Source organism: Natrix helvetica (assembly GCF_964273705.1).
Source record: "Natrix helvetica genome assembly, chromosome: 14".
NCBI lineage: Eukaryota > Metazoa > Chordata > Lepidosauria > Squamata > Natricidae > Natrix > Natrix helvetica.
The window spans coordinates 12,558,510-12,576,303 of record NC_138564.1 but is presented as its reverse complement, the minus strand read 5'-3'; the positions used below and the strand labels follow the sequence as shown (position 1 = coordinate 12,576,303).

The window sequence follows — 17,794 nt, the reverse complement described above, 5'->3', positions numbered from 1 at the left end:
CAGAGACGGATTTAATATCTCAAGGCTTCGAGGAGAAAAGTAAACCGAGGGATACTGTACACACCTCCCTGCCAACTAAGGAGCTATTTTAGGCATTTATAAAATTACACTAAACAGCATTCCCCATCCTTATCGCTTATCCCCAACTCCCTAGCAATTCCCAGCTCCCATTCTCCAGAGCCAGACCTTCGGCATATAAAAGGCAGCAAGTAAATTAAACAAAACAACTTACGTGGATTTGATGACAGAATACTTTTTGCTGCGTGACTATCTGCTCTTGGCATTGCCTCTCCACCAGGCTGAACAAATGGAGCCACCTGGTCTGTGGGAAAAGATAAAGATTCAGCAAAGGGAAGAAAACATTTGCGTCCGCGATGGATTATGAATTCCATTTGCCCACATCTAGCCTAGTGATTGGTTGAACTCAGATAGAATGGAAGGTTTCCTCTTTTTTGTCTTGAACCTGTTATCTGATACCTGTATTCGGTCTGAGACCTCAACAAAAGTGAAAAGAATCTGAAGACAGAAAGAAAAAAAAACCCTCCCTGAAAATCTGAAATCTAGAAAATTATAGAGTCCTAGCAAGACTGGCCCGCCAGTGGCCAACAGAGCTGGCAGCAGAATCGGACAGCGAGGAGGTTGGAGAGGAACATGGGCCAATCCTGGAGTCGGGGAAAAGCTCGGACGAGGACTCTGTGTCGGAGGCAGAGAGGGGGACAGAGTCATATGCCAGTTATCAGCTGCCTTCGGAGTCAGAGGTCAGTGAGGCAGAAGAACAGCTGGAGCCTATTCCCAGTGTGCGCATGCGCAGAGTTGCCAGACGAAGGGAAGAGCTAAAGAACAGGGGTCGAGTAAGGGAGGAAGGCCACAGGGGGACGATGAATGGCCCCTCCCAGAGGGAATAAAAGAGGAGCGAAAGGGGAGTGGAGTTTGCAGGAGAGACAATTAGTTCGCTTCATTGATTCGTGACTCTCCGAGACTCCTTGCCAGGTTCTGCAGATCTTGGCCGTAAATCCTCCCTCGAAAGACTTTGCTGGAGGTGAATGAGCAGAATTCACAGTCAATTAATAAAAGGGGTTTTTGTCGGGACCAGGAGTTTGCTTCCTGCTATTGGGAAGCCTGGGTCAGACCTTTTAGATTTCAAACCTCAGCACTTGGAAACGACACGTATTAACTGGATAACCGTTTTCACGTTTATCTTTTTTAACATTGGGTAAGTTGCCCAGAGTTGCTTTTAAGGGTGAGGATGAGCGACGTGTAAATTTAAGAAATAAATTAAACTTAGGAAAGTGGTGAGGCTGCTGTTCAGAATAACTTGAGAAACACAGTTGGAAAGACTGTTTGTGTTACATACCTCGCAATTCTTCAGTATTTCGGGGTCACGGCTGCTTTGAGCATCTTGCATAGATGAAGCCAGTAAACGGACCTCTTTACTTATTGCAGAAGGACTAACTGTGCCCGAGAAATTGGAGATGACATCTGGGTGGAATAAAGGAGGGCTTCTGTCGAACAAATAAAAATATGAATTATTTATTTACTGAAACTCAGCTGGGCATTGCTGACAATCCCTTCTTGCTCCCAAGACAACCACGCAAAATCTGCAGAGTTTCCCCCCCTCCCCCAGGTCTTTGAGTGGACTTTGTTAACTTGGTTAAAATAAATGGACTTGTCAGTCGTAAGAAGGATTTTGGACCAGCTTAGGCCAGACTGAGCTAAAAATCGAAATTTGCTTTTCTGTTTTGAAAAATTGGATTCTGAAAGCACGATCAGAAATGAAGAAGCAGGATACTGGTTAAATTTCCCACTTACCTGTTGCCACTTATGTTATAATCATCCAGGATGTAAGCGTTCTTAGCATTAGTGTCCTCTGATGGTACTTCTTGTTCTGGTTTCACCAATCCCAGGTTTTCCATATCTCATGCTTGCAAAGATTGTGATACTCCTTAAAATTTTTAATACATATATAAATTAGTTTGCTTTGGTAAAATAATTCAGAAACGAAAGTAACTAGGACTGCTATCACGGGTTTTAAAACGTGTTTAGAATCTATAAAAAACAGATTCATTGCTTGGTCTGATCTAACCACTGCATCATTGGTGCAGCCAATATTTAGAAACATTTATTTCTTTATTAACACGTATATACTCAGTGTAGTTTCTTGGGTAACCCGAAAACCTTTCTACTTGCCTTGTATATCCACAACATTCCAGACAAATGCTCTTTTACTGCTGCTGTTTCATCCGGGTGGCTAAATCCAGAATAAACTCTACAATATGAACAAAGTAAAGACAGCTGTGAAGCACTTCTTTATGAAGAAAAAAAAGGAAGTTATCTATTTCCCGGTATACATCATATGCTTGACCTATTTCTTCCCAACCACAGTTCCGTGTGCATGAATTATTTGTGGAAGACCTTAATTGATTAATGTAGCATTCTTAAAATGTTACCCTCCAAAACAGATTGAAGGTAATCTTTTAAAAATGCAATTAAATGTGGGCACAATAACTAAACACAAATATAATATATGTATATATGTACACACACATAAGCACACACACATATATATACAATATATCACAAAAGTGAGTACACCCCATCACATTTTTTAAATATTTAAGTATATCTTGCCAGCAGTTTAGACATCAATAGCTGTGTGTTGCATTATTTTGAGGGGACAGCACATTTATACTGTTATACAAGCTGTATACTCACTACTTTGCATTGTAGACAAGTGTCATTTCTTCAGTGTTGTCACATGAAAAGACATACTTAAATATTTACAAAATGTGACAAGGTGTACTGACTTCTGTGATATATATACATATACACATACACACACATATTTGTGATTAAGGATAAAATATATATCCTAAATTTCTCCTTTTTCAACTCAAATGAGTGCACAATAATCAAACAGGGTCAGAAACAGCTGTACATAAGAGTTAAACACTTGCCAATTCAGTTTGAAATATAAAAGGAAGCTGGGAAGGAACGTATTCAGTTTATATATTACATTTCTTCTCCCAGACTTTGGGTAAGGTGTGCGTTCTCTATAGTTTTGTATATTTATCATTTAGGTCCCCTGTTGCAACCAACTTTTTAAAATTGGCCATTTAATTCAAATACAGACCTAGCAACATAGAACCCAAACACATCAAACAGGACATGTTATTTATTTTCTTTGATGAGACGGTGAGGAAGTCACTCTCTTCACTAACAAGGAGAAAATTGCAACTGTGTGCAAAACAATTCCCTGAATTTTTATCCATGGGGAAATGACCCCCACCAAGTTGATCCCCCCCCCGCTTCCTCATTTTTCTTCTTTATCGATGTTTCTAGTCAAAAATATACCAAATAAAGGTATATTTATTCATCCTATTTATTTTTAATATTTAGATTTATCTCTCCAACTCCTGATTTTCTGCTGAGTTTTTCCACTGTATCCTTTCAAATTGAAAATAAAACCACACACAAAAATCAATAATAATAACAGCAAACAACATCTGTCTATCCCAAAACCTGGAGAAATACTTGATAGATGGATTTAAAATACCAAATGCAACGTAAACAACTAGGCACTGCAAAGAATAGTAATAATTAAATATTAAATTTAATAAACAATATTAAATAATTAAATTCACATCCAGAACTAATCCAGCAATTTTTGTGACCTACTCAAGAACCCTGCAAGGTAGGCCAGCCTGGCATTCCGCCCTTTACTGACTTCGTGCCCGACCTTTAAAGAGCCCCACCCCCCCACCACTTATTGGACGAGGCTATAGTATAAACATCATGAACGGCCAGCGATTGGATAATCGGCCTGTCCGTCGAAGGAATGGGGGCGTGCCAGGGGAAGGAAATGAGGTCGCCCCGCCCTCCCGTCAGAAACAGCGTTCCGGTCCTCGCGAGGGCGATTCCGCCTCCGTCACCCCCGGCTTACCTCCCCGGGCGGCCCCGCTGGCTTTCTGCGCCGCTCCCGTCAGGCGGAAGGCCGAACCGGGGGAGAAGGCCGAGCCGCCAACCGTCTCCTCCGCTCCGCCGTTGGCGGTTGACATTCGAAGAAGCGGTTTCAAGACAAGACGCCGAAGGCTCGCGAGGCAGCTGCGCCGATTGGCTGCATCCCGAGCTCCCGCGCGACTCCATTGGCCGGCGGAGTTGGGAGGTGGGCGCAGGATCGAGGGACGCTATTGGCCCCGTGTGGGACGCTCTCTCTCTCTTTTAGGTCAACGAGTGAGGAACGGGGGAGAGGGGGAGCCTCTCTGCGATTGGCTCCTTCGGGGCTCAGCTATTGGAGGGGCGCATGCGCAGCAGCGTCGGGGCTTGAGGCCTAGTCGTAGTTGGATTACCCCGAAGGTAAGTTTGGGATCAGCCGCAGGGAAGAGACTGGCCGTCCCGAGGAAAGCGTCTCCCTCTCAGTTGCTCCCTTCCTTCCGACTTAGAAGCTGATCGTGTCCATTTCCCACCTTATTTTTTCTCTCCATCCTAAGCGCACAACAACCCTGCCAGGTAGGACAGGCGGATCGAATGAGCGCCAAAACAACCGGAGGGCTTCACGGGGGCGGTTGGGGGGGACGGGACAGAGAATAAGGATTTGAACCCACATTTCTCCACTTCTAACCAAGTATTGGACTGCTCTGATTTATAGCTGGGGAGGAGAAAGCCCCCCCCCAAAAAAAGAGGGGTGCCCCACACTTTGCAAAGCCCAGATCCAGGAGAGGAAGAACAAAAAATGAAGAGCATCAGAAGCCTGAATAGATCTCCAGATCTGCCACTCAAGCAAACACAGCTGCTACAGGAAGTCCTCGACTTAACAGCAGTTCATTTAGTGACTGTGCAAAGTTTACAACGGCACTGGGGGGGGAATGACTCGGGAACGTTGGTTGCACGTCACGTGATCAAAACACAGCCGCTTGGCAGCCGCTTCGTACTTACAACACTTGCAACGTCGCATGATCCCCTCCTTTGTCCATCCTGCAAGCCAGATTCACTTAACAACCACGTTTCTAATTTAACACCTGCAAAGATTCACTTTAACAACGGCGGCGGGTGAGGTTGGCAAGCGGAGCAAAACTCGTGTAACAAAACGTCCCACTTAGCGACATGCATTTTGGGCTCAATTGTGGTCGTAAGTGGAGGACTGCCGGTAGTCCCTTTCCATCACCTTTATGTAAAGATCGAGTACTGATCTGTCCGTATGCTTTTTGGTTTTTTTAAAGCACTTTTTATGGGGTGCCCTTGCTTATTCCCACGTCCGCTTTTAAAAGTTCAAAGAAGAGAATCTGGGTTTCCTTCTTACCATGATGGAGGGTAGGCAGGCTGCATTTCCTCTGGCAGTTGGTTGCAATGCAGTGGTCTGAGCCAGTTCTGCAGTGATGCAGCCTTCCCCCCCCCCTCCCCACCGCTCCCAATCCCACTTATTCCCTTAGCAACTGAAGTGTTAGGCATGACATTGTGACTTCACCGCAGAGGGATGGGAGATGATAAATGGGGAAAAAAAATTGGCTTCAAAACTGGTCTACTTTTTCATCTCTTGATCAAGTCAGTGGTTTGGGGGTCCATTTCCCCTCCCCTCCGCAGCCACGAAAAAATTATACCACTGGGTGACAAGACGAGGAGAGCTGGCAATTTGGTGACCAGCATTGGATCGAACGTTGAATTGGAAACGTTTTGATAACGGCATGTCGATTTGACAGCCGCAAATCAAAAAACTTTACAGAGGGTGGTGAGCCCAGCACAAACCATTGTGGGCTGTTCCCTGATACCACTAGATGACCTCGCTAGGCCTCGCTGCCTTAGAAGAGTGAGGAGAATTCTGGGAGTTGAAGTCCACAAGTCTTAAAAGTTCCCAAGTTTGGACACCCCTGGCTTAGAGCGACTTATTTTTGCATGTGCTGACTCAAACCTTTTTCTGGTTCTGAGTTTTAAAAACTAGATTTCTCTCTCCCCCCCCCCCCCCTTACAGCTTACTCAGTCTTGGCAGCCTCTTAGAACCCTGTCAGTTGATCAGCTTAAAGCCATTAATTTGCTCCAAGAATAGTAAGAGGAGAAAAAGGAAACGGGGAACAAGCCCTCCTCCTCTCCCTGCAGCGTGACTTTGTCCCTTGCCACTGAGCTGCACACCTGGTGCATTATTTAACAGAGCAGAGCGCGTGCAAAAATAGAAAAGGGACAGACGGAAACCAAACAACGGGACTTCAACAAATTCCATTTTGAATTTGAATTATGAATTTAGTGGTTCAAAAGTTTGGGGGCTCCTGTTCTGAAGACTCAACTAAAGCTGCTGGATTTTTTTCCCTCTCATTAAAGTCGTCTTGTTTCTCTCTTGCAGCCGGGGAAGTCTCTGCCGGTTCGTTTAGATGCCTCCTTCAAATTTATTGCGCTTCACTGCCTCTTGGATCCACGGGAAAGCCTTCCCGCGTACATCAGAGCTTGGAGAGAAGCATATCTTACTGCGCCACTGCCTTGGACCCTACATCCTTGGAGCAGGGAAGAAGACTTGCAGCGAGCTGCTTCCTCTGAACGAAGCTGACTTGGAAGAACAGTTTGTCCGGGGTTTTGGACCCGGAGGACAAGCCACAAACAAAACTAACAACTGCGTGGTTCTGAAGCATCTTCCTTCGGGGATTGTCATCAAGGTGAAGGCACCAACAGTTAAGCCATAGCCCTTAGACCAGGGGTGTCCAAACTTGGGAACTTTAAGACTTGTGGACTTCAACTCCCAGAATTCCCCAGCCAGCATGGCTGGGGAATTCTGGGAGTTGAAGTCCACAAGTCTTAAAGTTCCCAAGTTTGGATACCCCTGCCTTAGACTTATATACCGCTTCATAGTGCTTTATAGTGGTTCAAATCTCTAGCGCCGCGTAAGGGAGTGAGCTCCCGTGACTTGTCCCGGCTTCTGCCAACCTAGCAGTTCAAAAGCACGTAAAAAAATGCAAGTAGAAAAACAGGGACCACCTTTGGTGGGAAGGGAACAGCGTTCCATGCGCCTTCGGGAGTTGAGTCATGCCGGCCACATGACCACGGAGACGTCTTCGGACAGCGCTGGCTCTTCGCCTTTGAAAGGGAGATGAGCACCCCCCACCCCTAGAGTCGGGAACTACTAGCACTTATGTGCAAGGGGATCCTTTACCTTGTGAGCTTTTGCTGGTCTATTTGAGTCTCTTCAGGGTGGTTTTTCCTCCATTTCTTACCCCTGAATATCTCCTGCCTGATGTTTTTGTCCAGTAAAGCTTTCCGGACGAGGCGGTATGCATTCTCTTAACTCCGGATCCTTGTTCTTCTTCCCTAGTGCCATCAGACCCGATCCCTGGAGACCAACCGCTCGAAAGCCCGAGAGATCCTCCAGGAGAAAGTGGACATTTTTTACAAGGGCCAATCCAGCGTGGTGCTTCAGGAGAAACAGGAGTGGCATAAAAAAAAGGAAGAGAAGAAACGAGAAGCTAAAAAAAACCTGGAAAGGAAGCGGCACTTGAAAGAAATGCTTGCCCTGGAGGACAAATAGGAACGTAAGATAGTTTCGGCCAGGGGCGAAATGCGACCGCTTCGCCCAAACCAATAGTAGAAAATGCTACCGGTTCAGTATTTCCAACAAGCAGCTGTGCCACGATCAGCTGTGACGTGCGATTTATATTAGCTAGAATCGTCAGATTTCCTGCTTTCTAGTTAATCTAAATTGCATGGCACAGCGGATTCCCCCCCCCCCCCCCCCCCACACACACATGGCTGTTCTACTTGTCTTTGCAGACTCGGAAGGCTTCAACATGTTCCTTTTTTAGCGCTGGGTAGACGCGCCTCCGTGCAAAATGCTCGCTCAGTAGCAGACTTCCTGAACTGGTAGCAGACTTCAGAGGATTTCACCGCTGGTCTCGGCTGACATTTTTCCTAAAAAAATGGGGCCTACTCTAATCAATGCGTATTTCTTTTAAAAATTGTGGTTAAGCAGAAAACATTACAGTACAATCACGTAATTTATTTCCTCTCCTTGCATATTCTTTGCCGGAACTTTAAAAGAACAAACTACATTGCGTTTGCTGTCCTTTAAAGTCGCATTCCGGTCCCCGCAATGTTAAACAATCCAGTTGTCAAGTCGATGTGTTTAATCGGTAGCAAAGCAACGAAGAAAGCGTCAGCATCGCATTTTTAAATAAGGCAAAAAGATGGATCCTTTTTTTCTGGAATCCATCAATGCTTCTGGATGTTTACTTTCGTTTCCTTAATCGTTTCCTATCTCCTCTTGTAATAACTTTAATTACTTGTCCAGCCCAACACACCCACGACTCTCCGCTATTCAACCACAAAAATTACTGAAAATAAGCTTTATTACGTCAAGTAATAAATACGTACAAAGAGGCAAAGTTGCAATTTTAATCCGGGGAGAATGGTTTAATGCGGGGCTCAAAATTGGCTGTTTTCCTCTCGCTGGAACTTGTGCGGGGTTTGGGGGGGGGGGGGTTGTGGAAAACTCATGCAAAGGAAGGGACCTTTTAAAAGAGAACGTTTGGGATCTGCGTGCCAAAGGAATAATAATCCAGATTATGGCGCTTGAAGGGCAGATGGCAGGGAACATAATTCTTCCAGCTTAAAAACAATTCCTGAAACGGTTGGGTTGGGAGGCAAGTTAATTTGGGATAATTAAGGCAACTTTTTCCCCCCCTCTGAAAAAAAGGCTTATCCTGCAAATCTTAAGTATTTATCTGGGTGCGTTTGTGCAGAATTCTGGGGTTTGGGGTGGCTGCCCACAGCTCATTGGCATAACGGTATGGATTTCTCCTCCACGCACGCCAAACCATTAATGCATTGTATAGAAAAACGTCAGTAACGCAGGGGGGGGGGGGGTTCTGATAGGGGAGCCTGTCCAGCTTTATTTCAGCCAGGGATCTCTGGAAAGCTGCAAGGAATCCCTCCGCTGACCCCGAGCGCCAACTGGAGAACTGGATCTTAAGAGGGTGCGAGTCTGGAAAGCGATTGCGGAAAGTTGAGAGGGGATGTTGGGTGCAGATGACAACTTAAAATGGGGAAAGAGGCAAAGCTTGTTCCCGACTAGGGGCAGAATTTGGGTGGAAAAAGAACAAAAAAGAGAAACTTCCAGCCCTTTGAACAAATTGCATTCTTTCAAGGGATGGTGGTTGTTTTGTTTTTTGTAGGATGGATCGATCCGGGATGGCGGCTTGCAGAAACGGTCCGAAGTCAGTTTGTGTGAGGATAGGAAAAAACGTCTGAATGGGAGCAGGAATTCAACGGGGCACAGAAATCTTCGTCCACCCCGTTCTTGCAAAGGGAACTATCCCAAACTAGAAAGAAGAGGTGCAGGATTGCCAGTTGGAAGGCTTGGTCTGTGTTTTTCCAGAGGAAGGGGCCGAAGGGATCTTTTAAGATCTTGCATTTCTCTCCGTCTCTGCTAAACATTCTCGGACCAGGCCTCTGGCGTGAATGATACCTGGGAAAATAAATAAAATAATAATAATAAAATAATCTTTTTTGTCGAAGATGCTTTTTTTGTCTCCCTGAAATGAGCGAGCAACTTAACTGCTGACTGGCTGGGGGAATAACAGCCTAAAGAGCCCAAACTGCAAAACAATCATATTTAACTCTCTGCCTTTATGTGCAAAGTTCATTTTGGCCTTTGCAGGAATCCACAACTTAACGACATCTTGTGTAGTAACGTCAACGCCCAAAAAAAAGTAACATCCGACTCTTCCACGTGACAATTTGCAGCATCCCCAGGGTCATGCGATCAAAATTCAGGTGCTTCACACTTACGACGGTTGCTATGTCCCAGGATTGTGTGATTCCCCCTTTTGCAGCCGTCTGACAAGCAAAGGCAAAAGGATTCACTTAACAACCGGGCCTTAATCACAAAGGCAAGAAAGGTTTGTAAAAGGGGGCAAAACTCACTTAACGACAGAAATGTCGGGCTCCCCGGCGGTCGTAAGTCGAGGACTACCTGTATTTGAGTCTCCACTTTTGGAAGGACTCTATATTTGTGTATCTGTTTTGGTGTGATGTCTAGAACGGGTCTCCAATCTTGGCAACTTTAAGCCCGGCGGATTTCAACTCCCAGAATTCCCTAGCCTGCTGGCTGGGGAATTCTGGGAGTTGAAGTCCGCCAGGCTTAAAAGTTGACAAGGCTGGAGACCCCTGCTCTAGAAAATAGCCTACCTTTTGCACTTAAATCAGGACGGGTCGGCCTCCTTTATATGTTTGCCGCAAATGAATGGCGAAACTAAATGATTTTATTTGAATTAAATCGATTCCGGCCTACGAGGATGGCTGAAGCCTGTCACCATGGCGACGGAGTTCAACCGATGAAAGGAACAACAAGGCCGAAAACGACTTGCTTGGTTTTAGGGCTGACCCCCGACTGCGTTAATACCCTGCCGATCTGCTCCAAACATTAAGCTGGCCTCTTTCCATCCGCTCTTGCAAATTCAGAATCGGGAGGGGATATAAGCCTGCGTAAAAGGCCTGCTGGGTGTAAAACGCTGGCGATTTAAAACGAGGCTGACCTCAAATTTGACTACCTCGTTTTAGCCTTTCCATGGCACTTTTACTACCGGCGTACGTAGGTCTGATTTCTTTTCCTAATTCTTCGATGATGGTCAGGAGTTCTGCGTATTTGCTCTGAGGGACTTGGTTACTGCCGGTGCCCTGCGGATGGAAAAGGACAAACTTCGAATTAAATCCCAAATAAACCCCAAAGCCGAACAGTAGGGGCAGCCCTCATCTGAACAAGTCTTCGTTTAGTGACCAAAGTTAACAACAGAATTGCATTAATATAAATGAACCCTGAAAAAACAGGAGCATTTTTCACACTTACGACCGTTGCCACACCCCCGGGGTGACGGGATCAAAATGCAGATGCTTGGCCACTGACTCGTACTTACGACGGTTGCAGTCATGTCCGCGTGATCCCCTTTTGCGACTTTCTGACAAGCCCAGTCAGCGATTCAGTGTCAAGGGAGGTCGTAGAATGGGGCGAAGCTCACTTAACAACTCTCTTGCTCATCAACGGAAATTTTGAACCTCCATTCTGGTCATAAGTTGAAGATTTACCTATATTTCTCGATTTAGAACTGGGTCTAGTAGCATGACTATTAGTAGCCTACTAATAGGATTAACATCTAGCCCGCTACTGGAGACTTTGAAGATTGGACAGCTGCCTGTCCAAAATGGTATAGGGTCTCCTGCCTAAGATGGGGGTTGGACTAGATGACCTCCAAGGTCTCTTCCAACTCTGCTATTCTGTCTTCTAGTCCAACCCCTGCTCAGACAGGAAGCCCTATACCATTTCAGACAAATCGTTGTCCAATCTCTTCTTAAAAACCTCCAGTGATGAAGTACCCACAACGTCTGGTGGCAAGCTGTTCCACTGATTAATTGTCCTCACTGATAGGAAGTTTCTCCTTAATTTCAGGTTGCTTCTCTCCTTGATTAGTTTCCTCCCATTGCTTCTTGTCCTGCCTTCAGGTGCTTTGGAGAATAGCTTGACCCCCTCTTCTTTGGGGCAGCCGCTGAGATATTGGAAGACTGCTATCCTGTCCTCCCTAGTCCTTCTGTTCGTTGGAGTAGACATACCCAACTCCTGCAACTGTTCATCGTACGGTTTAGCCTCCAGTCCCCTGATCACCTTTGTTGCTCTTCTCTGCACTCTTTCTGCTTTATTGCAGGCAGAGGCATATCTCTACAAGAAGCGACCCCTTTAATTACTAGAATAGATAAAGGTAAAGCTTCCCCTCGCACATATGAGCTAGTCGTTCCTGATTCTAGGGGGCGGTGCTCATCTCTGTTTCAAAGCTGAAGAGCCAGCGCTGTCCGAAGACGTCTCCATGGTCATGTGGCCGGCATGACTCAACGCCAAAGGCGCACGGAACGCTGTTCCCTTCCCACCAAAGGTGGTTCCGATTTTTCTACTTGCATTTCTTACGTGCTTTCGAACTGCTAGGTTGGCAGAAGCTGGGACAAGTCACAGGAGTTCCCTCCGATACACGACGCTAGGGATTCGAACCGCTGAACTGCCGACCTTTCTGATCGACAAGCTCAGCGTCTCAGCCGCCGAGCCACAGGTCCCCCTAATTACTTGAATAATAACACAGAAAACCTGCTTTTTCCTTCTCGGCAGAATCTCGTAGCATCATCACAATTTCAACCCTCTGCATGACACGAAACGAAAAGCAGGATTGACCAAGGGACTTAACTGTCCCTGCATCCATAAAGTTAAAATGGAAAAATCATTTCTTTTTTACCTGCGCTCCTTGGGTGTAGCCTAGAGAGGGGGGTCCGTAGTCATTAATCAGGTGTCGGTACTGCCCCGAGCCCGCCATACTGGTAGAAGGAGAATGAGCTTTGGAGAGAAATAAAGGCAACGGGTAAGATTAGGTCCCCAAAGAATGGAAACATAGAGATAAATATCAGAGAAAATGCACTCTCTATCGCTCTGTGGTTTAACGGTATTATGTACTGCTTAATAGCGACATGAAACTGCGGTCTTAACTCGGAAATAAATATAAACGCTTGATTTTCATCTCAGAAAACTTTTCCCCCTTCGCATGGACTTTGCTTCTTCTCCCCAGCGGTGAAATATTTTTAAAAATTGGTGATTTTTATTCTTCTAACGGCGACAGGATTGGCGAGCTCAGAGTCACTGCTAGGAGGTGGGCAGCCCCAGAATTCCTACATGAAATCCCCTTATGCAAACGGATCAGAGGATCGGGCTTGAAAATAATCTAATTTAGACTCCCCGGCTGAGAAAAATAAATATGGCTGTGAAATAGGCAACGGAACTCAATTCAGGTGCAGGAGAATACCAGGGTCCAGCATGGCGGCAAATTTATACATATTTCTTCCTTTTGGTGGGTGGGTGTCCCCCAGAATATATTTCCATTAATATTGGCCCCCAAAGGCATCGAATTTATCCATAAAGCCACGCCAAGGGTGATTTACAGCATGTGCGAAGCGGCTGTTTTGTGGTGGTCCACAAATATAAGGGAGGGGAGGGGGGACATGAAACCAGGCATCTTGGCCATAAAAAAACGGGTCTCTCTCTCTCTCATTTCCCCATGATCCGCGACACCCCTTCCCCATTTCTGGCATGGCTGGCAAGCCAACAGTGGCGACAAATGGGGCGGCTTTGGGGGCCTTGCCATTGGAAAGGTTGGGGATTATGGGTCCGTTCCGAAGCCCAGCTTCGCCTGCCTGGCTTCTCCAGGGGGGGGAATGAGCCCTCCATGAGCCCCATCTCGCCATAGGGGCTGGCTCGATATCTCAAGGCTGTGCCCGCCCCCCTCTTCTCCAACCGCCCCCAAACCGGCAAGCCGAGGTCCCTTTACCTGCTCCTTGGCCCTCAAACACGTAGTAAGACATAGCCTCCGGTAGCCAGAGCCTCCTTTGCTAGCAGCAGGCCCCCAGGAACAAAAGGAGAAGGAGGGGGGGCTCGGACTTGGCTGCGCCACTCCACACACTCCCCCCAAAACGCAATGCAGATGGCTGCCTTTTGCAGCCGTGCCAACTTCGCCCAGCTGGAGGGTGAGGGTGGGTGGTGGAAGGAAAGCCACACAATGCCAGGCTGGCTTGGAAATGGGAAGCCTTCGCCAAAGGACATCCAAAGCTCATTTAGTCGAGCCTGGACGCTGGAGGGAGGGGTGAGGGAAGTATCTCAGTGAACTGCAAAGATGCTCAGGGGCGATTTTTTTGCAGGGATCTCTACCCCATCTGGATAGGGTCCTTTCAAGAGGGCCCAGCACCAGCCTAGCTTAGCCCAGCCCAGGCTCAACTCAACTGTTTGGGGCCCCTGTAGTAGTAGGGGAATACAAAGCCCATCAGTGCCAGAGCCCCTGCCTGGCACCTGGCCGCAGGGACAGGCGATGCCAGCTCAAACACTGGGTGCATTCAGCTTCCGTCTCCTTTGTCTGCTCGGCTGGCCTTGAGCCAGGGTGCCGGAGTGTGCCCCGATCACAAAGCAGACAGAGAAGCTACGATGGAGATGAGGGTGGGGGGAAATGACACACACTCTAATGTCCCTCTTCCCATCCCCTGAAAAACACCCTGTGGAAGAAACTGCATGCCTTTAAAAACAAAAGTGATAGTGCAAATAAAATAATAATTAAAAAAATTATTAATGATGCATTTTTGAATGTTCAGCTGACTGAGTTTCATGTTTAATGAATAAAGTATAATAATATATTAAAAATGTAGCTCTTTGTATTTTGTTCTCTTCTCCAGTTCTGTGGCAGTGCCGGGAGACAGCAGAAGAGAAGAGAAAGAACTAGAGAAGAGAACAAAATACAAAGACCTACAAATAGAAATAGAACGACTGTGGCAAAGGCAAGCCAAGGGTAGGACCCACAGTCACAGGCGCCTTGGATGCCCTCCTAAAACAAAGGGAGCACCACTTGGACACCACGATCGGCATTGACAAATTTGCCATTGGTCAATTGCAGGAGGAGGCTTTATTTGGAACTGCTTCCATCCTGCGACGGTATCTGTAACACCATCAAAGACTAACTTAATACCTCTTAGATCTTTGGTTAGGACTTAAACTGTTAGGTTTTTACCAGTCCCAGACTGTGAATTGAATTCAAGATTAAATCTATAATAAGAATAATGAATAGGAAAGAAGAAGAAAAGAAGAAGAGGAGGAGGGGGAGGGGGAGAGAAAGAGGAAGAGAGGAAGAGAAGGAGGAGGAGAGGAAGAGAATGAGGAGGAGGAGGAGGAGAGAAAGAGGAAGAGCAGGAGGAGAGGAGAAGAAGAGGAAGAGAAGAAGAGGAGGAGGAGGAAAGGAAGAAAGAGGAGGAGAATGAGGATGAAGAGGAGAGGAGAGGAAGAAATTGAGGAAGAGGAGGAGGAGAAGAAGAGGAAGAAATGGAGGTAGAGGAGGAAGAGGAGGAGGAAGAGGAGGAGGAGGAGGAGAAGAAGGAGGAGGAGGAAGAGGAGGAGGAGGAGGAGGAGGAGGAGGAGGAGGAGGAGGAGAAGAAGAAGAAGAAGAAGAAAAAGAAGAAGAAGAAGAAGAAGAAGAAGAAGAAGAAGAAGAAGAAGAAGAAGAAGAAGAAGAAGAAGAAGAAGAAAGCAGCTGGGGTTAAACTGGAATCAACCCAAGCGTTTGAAGGAAGATCCTTCTAGATTTCTTTTTTTCCTTTTCGCATTGGGGATGATCTTCACGTCTTGGAAAGGAAGCGAACTGGATTTCAGAGGCAGCCTGAGTCATTGCTTTCAATGTGGCAGATGGCTGGCTCGACCGGCCTTCCTCCCCACTTCCAAACCCCCGTCCAAAATGTCGCAATTAACACACACACACACACACACACACACACACACGTGTCAAAAAGGCAGGACAAAAGGGAATCTTTTGGAAGGGGTAGGTGGGTTGGAGAACTCCGCATTCCTGGGCCAGATGTGAAGGAACAGCTGCAGACTACGAAGTCCTGCTTACAAGCCCGAGCCTTTTTTTTTTATTTTTAGCTGGATTTTTCTCAGGGTCATCAGATTTTTGTCTCCCTCCACCCCCCATCAGGAGTTGAGGGTGTCTTTGAAATTCCCCACCCGTGAAACCCAAAAGGATCTCGAGCATCCTTGAAATTCAAACATGTGGAATAAATCCACCAGACAGATGTTCTCTGGGGAGGTGGGCACAAGCCAGGGGGGGCACAGCGACAGGATTGATATTCAGTAGGCCTTTGCCAGCTGTCATTCTCAAAAGGCACCGAGGATGCTGGTTTAGGCATTAACCTCTATATTATAGTTTAGACCAGTGTTTCTCAAACTTGGCGACTTTAAGTCCTGTGGACTTCAACTCCCAGAATCCCCCAGCCAGCATTGCTGGCTGGGGAATTCTGGGAGTTGAAGTCCACAGGACTTAAAGTCGCCAAGTTTGAGAAACACTGGTTTAGACAGTGTTTTTCAAACTTGGCAACTTTTAAAATGCTGGCTGGGGAATTTTGGGAGTTGAAGTCCACACATTTTAAAGCTGTTAAGTTTGGAAGAAAAAAAAAAGAATCCCCACTGGCTTAACCGATGGTATGAAACCAAGGGGCTGCCCGTTAACCAGCTTAACCAATTCAAGTTCGAAACCAAACTTTAGAAGAAAACCTGAACCATTTTAGAGAGGCGTTTTTGCAAGCACTGTTTTTAAACATCTCTCTCTTCAAATGCTGCCCTGCAAGGTTACCCCTTCCTGGTGTTTAACAACCAGAGTTTTATAACAAGAAACTTTCATTCAGCCTTCTTACCATAATTTAGAGGTTAAGATTACAATACCTGTTCAATTCTTGGTAGAATAGATGATTGATAGATAGATAGATAGATAGATGAAAGAGAAAGAAAGAAAAATGGAAGAAAGAGAGAGGAAGATAGAAGGAAGGAAAAGAACAAAAGAAAGATATAGATAGATAGATAGATGATAGATAGATAGATAGATAGATAGATGAAAGAGAAAGAAAGAAAAATGGAAGAAAGAGAGAGGAAGATAGAAGGAAGGAAAAGAACAAAAGAAAGATATAGATAGATAGATAGATAGATAGATGATAGATAGATAGATAGATAAAGAGACAGAGGAGAAAGAAGAGATATAGATGATAGAAAGATAGAAGAGAGAGATAGAGAGAAATAATGGAAGAGCGAGAGAGGGAGAGAAGGAAATAGATGACAGACTGATTAATTAATGGATGATTGATAGACTGTAGCTAGCTACAGCAGGGCTTCTCTAGGCATCCCGTCTCTATCTCTGAATGACTGAAATGACATAAATATACTGGAGAGGGAGAGGGACAGATATGGACTACAATACCCAGAATCCCTGGCAGGCATGGAAAGCTTAGTCCACCACCTTTGTCCTATAGAAGAGAATTCTCCCCTTATCTAGGGGAGATGCCCAACTCCATCTTGGGGTAAGGAGGATGGTAGACCCCCCCCCAAAAAAGTAACAAAAGTTTTGGAGAGGAGGGGGTCAGATCAGAAGGGGGGGCTGGAAGAGAAATGAGGGGGGGACTTTGGAAAAAATTAGTAGATTCCTATGAAGAAAAGTTTCTAGGCCGCATCTACTCTTTTCAGTTCTTTAAAGGGGGGGGGAGGTGGAAGCCCCCTCCTCAATTGGAAAGTCCTTCCTTCTTACTGGGGGCTTAATACAAAGGGAACCCCTCCCCCCATCCTCCAAAAGTCCCTTTGGGGGAGAAAGGCCCCCTGCTCTGTCCTGGGATGGAGAGAGAGAGATGCCAGCGCCGGTTCTCTGAGCATGTGCAGAGTTGGGTCGGGAGGGGAGGGGAGGGGGCGAGGGTCTGTCCTCCTCCAGCCCCTCCCTCGCCTTCCCCGCCCCCTCCCCCTGCCGCCCCCTCCCACCTCCATCCTAATCCAGCCGGGTGGACCCCCTCCCCAATATATTCACCCCCCCACAAGGCGCCCCCTCCCCACCTCCAAGGGGGGGGCGGGAGAAGCGGCTCTGCGCGCCATCCAAAGTTTGCAAGCGCACAAAGGCGGCGGGGGGAGGAAGCTGCAGAACCCCCCCACCCCCGGGGGAAGGGTCTCTCCCCCCTCCCCCCAGGCTCCTCACCTGGCCCGAGGGGCTTGTAGGACATGCGGGCGCCGGGAGACTCCGGGGCCGGCACGCCGGGCGAGGTCCGCGCCACCGCGCCTCCTGGGCTGGCCGGCTGCCTGCGCCGCTGCTGCTGCTGCTGCTGCCGGAGAGCCCGAGGAGGAGGAAGGGGAAGGGGCTAGAGCCCCCGGGCCTCCTGGCTCCCTCCTCCGGCCCCGCCGCAGCCGCCCATCCCGCCGCTGCTCTCGCCTGCCCCGCCGCGCTCCCGGCTCGGC

At 47.0% G+C, this 17,794-nt stretch overlaps 3 protein-coding genes across 9 annotated transcripts in view; 1 reads left to right on the top strand and 2 right to left on the bottom strand.

Moving 5' to 3' along the window:
* The window catches only part of MPHOSPH9 (M-phase phosphoprotein 9), a 23,406-nt gene extending 19,325 nt beyond the window's left edge, over positions 1-4,081 (bottom strand). For 2 of the 3 annotated variants that reach the window (XR_014176473.1, XM_081966630.1), the window contains exons 1-5: positions 3,941-4,081; positions 2,188-2,266; positions 1,810-1,942; positions 1,355-1,502; positions 233-322 (exon numbers count right to left, since the gene is read on the bottom strand). Coding sequence is in view for 2 of the 3 variants with exons in the window: in XM_081966630.1 (XP_081822756.1) it covers positions 233-322; positions 1,355-1,502; positions 1,810-1,913 (342 nt within the window). In the remaining variant the exon portion in view is untranslated. Of the gene's footprint in view, positions 1-232; positions 323-1,354; positions 1,503-1,809; positions 1,943-2,187; positions 2,267-3,671; positions 3,741-3,940 lie in introns of those variants that run through there. The other variant, XM_081966631.1, reaches the window with a different exon arrangement.
* On the top strand, positions 4,044-9,485 carry MTRFR (mitochondrial translation release factor in rescue). 3 transcript variants are annotated; one of them, XM_081966643.1, is made up of 4 exons: positions 4,193-4,353; positions 6,329-6,635; positions 7,289-7,505; positions 9,144-9,485. In XM_081966643.1, exons 2-3 carry the CDS (start codon positions 6,357-6,359, stop codon positions 7,499-7,501), a joined length of 492 nt encoding a protein of 163 aa, XP_081822769.1. In that variant the 5' UTR covers positions 4,193-4,353; positions 6,329-6,356; the 3' UTR covers positions 7,502-7,505; positions 9,144-9,485. The 3 variants fall into 3 exon arrangements, with proteins under 3 accessions (XP_081822768.1, XP_081822769.1, XP_081822767.1); XM_081966642.1 differs by lacking the exon at positions 4,193-4,353 and adding an exon at positions 4,044-4,162 and having other exon boundaries at positions 7,289-9,485; XM_081966641.1 differs by having other exon boundaries at positions 7,289-9,485.
* Positions 9,129-17,794, bottom strand: CDK2AP1 (cyclin dependent kinase 2 associated protein 1). Of its 3 annotated transcripts, none has more exons than XM_081966646.1 (4): positions 17,538-17,794; positions 12,243-12,340; positions 10,506-10,647; positions 9,129-9,436 (listed from the first exon to the last, which is right to left on the bottom strand). In XM_081966646.1, exons 1-3 carry the CDS (start codon positions 17,560-17,562, stop codon positions 10,507-10,509), a joined length of 264 nt encoding a protein of 87 aa, XP_081822772.1. In that variant the 5' UTR covers positions 17,563-17,794; the 3' UTR covers positions 9,129-9,436; position 10,506. The 3 variants fall into 3 exon arrangements, with proteins under 3 accessions (XP_081822772.1, XP_081822770.1, XP_081822771.1); XM_081966644.1 differs by having other exon boundaries at positions 10,521-10,647; XM_081966645.1 differs by lacking the exon at positions 17,538-17,794 and adding an exon at positions 16,222-16,302 and having other exon boundaries at positions 10,521-10,647.